This window comes from Arachis ipaensis, chromosome B06 (assembly GCF_000816755.2).
Source record: "Arachis ipaensis cultivar K30076 chromosome B06, Araip1.1, whole genome shotgun sequence".
Classification (NCBI taxonomy): domain Eukaryota; kingdom Viridiplantae; phylum Streptophyta; class Magnoliopsida; order Fabales; family Fabaceae; genus Arachis; species Arachis ipaensis.
In genome coordinates, this window is record NC_029790.2 from 16704480 (window position 1) to 16708317 (window position 3838).

A 3838-nucleotide genomic window follows, 5' to 3' on the forward strand; every position below is an offset into this window, starting at 1 on the left:
TATAGTATTATTATATAATTAGGTTTATATATAATAGTATCAACCGAAGGAATTAAGTAATATTTACTTCATTATCATTATTATACTTGCGCCGCTATATATATATATATACACAGGAATGAGAGGCGAGAGAGAAGAGTAATCAAGAGAGAGGAGCGAAGAGAACGTAAACCCCATTAAACTTCCTGTTTCGATTTCTTACAATCCGTAACTCCAATAAAAAATCTAATCCAGTAAAAGTATTCGTATCCTCTTCCTCTACACGTTGGCACCACTTTTGATCGGTGAAAGTTGAAGGTGATGTAGCTCTTCTATCCCTTGGGTTTGGCCAACAGGAATTTTAGGAGGCACAGACGATTTTGGATATTTTCTTCTTCGATAGCTCGGTCAGAAAGCTTCTCCAGAGCTTTGAATATTTTGATTCCGTACGAAGGTATGGTTTTGGTTTCTCGTAGTTAATGTTTAATGTCACGTGAAAATTTAGGCTAGAAGACCTTAAGATAGGAATGAATTGAATGTATAATTGATGGATTGTGCATATTGGATAAAATGTGTGGTTTAGCTGTTGTTAATAATTTGCTGTTGAAGTTGGTCGGTATGGAAAAGATTTAATATTGGTATTTGTTTGATTTTGAAATAATTTGTTACTGGAAATGATTTGAAGGACTGAGAGGTGTTTGATTTGATAGTTGGGACCCTTGAAGGGTGGCAGAAATTTGAGCTTTAGAGGAGATACTGCCAAAACTTCTATAAGAATTGGAGTTTTGATTTAAGGTGGTATTTTAAGAAGAAAGAGATTATTATGTGGCTTGTGTATTAGAGACTATTTGTTGACCCTCTGTCGCAAGATGTGACCGGGCACTTTAATTCCCCGGATTCCCCCATGGGCATGCATATATATGAATATTGAATATTATATTTGAGCTTGGAGTTCGACTCCATGGAATACTATATTGTTGAGCTTGGAGTTCGACTCCATGGAATACTATATTATTGAGCTTGGAGTGTGACGCCATAGAATATTATATTTGAGCTTGGAGTTTGACTCCATGGAATATTATTGAGCTTGGGGATGCGCGCACAGAGGAACTGTCCAATGATTAACTACCAGGACATGTCGAGTTGGCTATATAACCGCCAGATGAGACTCATCAGCCATAGGACATGCATACATTATATGCATTTGTTTGTTTGCTTGAGTGTGCATTGTTTTGGTTTGCTTAACTGTTTAATTCTGCTTATCCGCTACTTGTTCTACTTGCTGTAAATGCTTCTCTATCTGTGCTTTTCTTGCTTGAACTGTATGTGTATGTTTTTTGAGAAATCCCTCTTGACGAAGGTGTGACGGGAGATGGTTGTTCCACCAATGATTCGGAGGATTGGAGGCGACAGAAAGTGAAGTATTAAGTTAAAATTAGATTCAAAACTAGAACACCTTAGATAACTTACCTAACTTTTGGTTTAGTTTATTTTATTTAAGAATGATTTTGAGTGTCAGAGTTCTAGGAATGCCTCTGGCTTTCCCAAGACCTTTTATATTAACTATGTGGGCACCTTTACCATACTGAGAACCTCCTGTTCTCATTCCATACTATGTTGTTGTTTTTCATATGCAGGTCGACAGGTATCTCATTAGGCGTCCGGACACCTGAAGCAAAGTGGTTACTATGTTATTTTGTTGTGAAGTGATGTATATACACGTACTTAGCTTTCTCTCCACATAACTTATTCTTTTTTATCCTCTTAGAGGTTTATGGAGAGGCAGAATTTTGTTTATGTACATCTTGGGTTTTGGATATGTATATATATATATGTAAATATTCTTCGGCCAGCCTTGACTTCGCAGACTGAGTTAGGAGCTTGTTATTTTGTACCTATGGCTTTCGATTCCTACTTTTATTGTCTTACGTTTTATAGTTATAGTTTGCCTCACACGCAAGTTATTCCATTTCTGGAGCGTGGCGCTTTTCATTTTGCGATTTTGTTTTACCCATTTTTCAAGGCTCTTAGTCTATTATATTCTTTCTACTATTATAGGTATGTGTTATAATTTTTAGAAGTCGTAATACCTCACCACCTCTATTTTACGACTTAAGCAAAAATTTTTGGGTGGTAGGGTGTTACATTATGGTATCAGAGCAGTTCGTTCCTATAAAGCCTGAGAGATGGACTGATTATGCTTCTGGGCATACTCTGGGTGTGTGTATGTGCTATTAGGATATCTGATTGATATATGTGGCATAAATATTCATGAGCATGCATCTGGAACTTGAAGGATTAAACTTGTGATATTGAGACTGATCAACTTAATATCACTTGTTTGGTGTGAACAGGGACCAAATGTTGTCTCGTGGATCCGAACGAGGTATTTAGAGAGGAAATCCCGTGGTTGAACCAATGCAAGGACGTCAATGTGGAAACCCTAGTGCTAGTACAAGTAACGTAAGTCGATACTATAGGTCTATGACCCTTACTGACTTCTTCAAGAGTGGTCCACCTCGGTTTAACGGGAACGCCAATGCCCTGGAGGCTGATCAGTGGTTCCGAGAAGTGGAGAAGTTTTTGTACACTCAGCACGTTCCTGAAGTACAGTCAGTGGAGATAGTGACTCATATGTTGGAGGGAGATGCTCAGAATTGGTGGCAAGAGTTGTGTCATACCTTACAGGTGGAGTTAACGGATGTCCCTTGGAATAGATTCAAGACAGAGTTTTACGGTAAATATTTCTTGCATGCGTTTCGCACTGCAAAGGAATTGGAGTTAATGCAGATGAAGCAAAATGATATGTCCGTTGCTGACTATACCCGTGAATTCAATAATCTGTGCCGTTTCTCAAAAACTTGTCAAGGAAATCCAGCCGATTATGAGGAATGGAAATGTACTCAATATGAGAAAGGACTAAGGAGGGATATCTTTAATTACGTGTATCCTCAAAAGCTACCAAATTTCACTGAGTTGGTTAAGAAGAGCCAGCTCGCAGAGGATTGCTCCATGAAGTGGACACTGCTACAGGAAGGCTTTGGTGAGACTACTCCAGAGGAGCCGCACAGGTACGGACTGGGAATGTGCTTTTGATGTGGAGCACCGGGACACATGTCTAGAGATTGTTCGTGTGGGAGAACTGCATATGCGAGTTGGCCACGACAGGATCGAGGTAAGTATGATACAGAATGCGTAGGACAGATTTGTTCTGTGTAGAGCTAGGACCCCGCTTTCGTTTAGGTTACGTAACCGGATATGGAAGTTTAGGACTGGAAAGACTGGACGTAGTTTTAGACTTGGATACAGACTAAGAGTTTAGGCCGATTGAAATATATCTTTGATAACCAGTTAGGTGTCGAGAGAAAAGTATGTTGTGATAGATTTAGTGTCGGAGGTTGAACCAGTTTCGATAGTATTACGTATAATGACACTATTAGAATCAGCAGAACTTGGGAGCTAGATGAAGCAAGTATTAGAAGCGATAAACCCGTCGGTCTAATACCAGCCTGCCTTATAACCCTTCTGCATCGAGCCTATCTTGTATCTTTCGCTTTGCGTAGACTTTTAAGCTATAAGAATATCCTGGATTTGCAAACTAAACATGTCAAGTCTTTCTGTTTTTCTATGACATGTTTAAGAAGGGAAGTTACGCTAGTATGAATCTTTTCCATTTTATATCAATTTTCGAGGGCGAAAATTTTTGTAAGGTGGGTATAATGTAGCGATCCTCAGTTTTAAAAATATAAATATAAATAAGTTATAATTTATTTTATAAATTGGAGTTTTCTATACTTAGAAATTATTTTATTATCGAGTTCGATATCTGCCAATATGAGTAAATATTGGTACTTTTACT

At 38.2% G+C, this 3838-nt stretch overlaps 1 protein-coding gene and 1 pseudogene across 1 annotated transcript; one reads left to right on the forward strand and one right to left on the reverse strand.

Annotated features, from left to right (window-relative positions):
• LOC110263705 overlaps positions 1 to 1972 on the reverse strand; it is a 6750-nt pseudogene extending 4778 nt beyond the window's left edge.
• On the forward strand, positions 2464 to 3075 carry LOC107646422. The gene has a single exon (XM_016350606.1). The coding sequence runs from the start codon at positions 2464 to 2466 to the stop codon at positions 3073 to 3075; it is 612 nt and encodes a 203-aa protein (XP_016206092.1).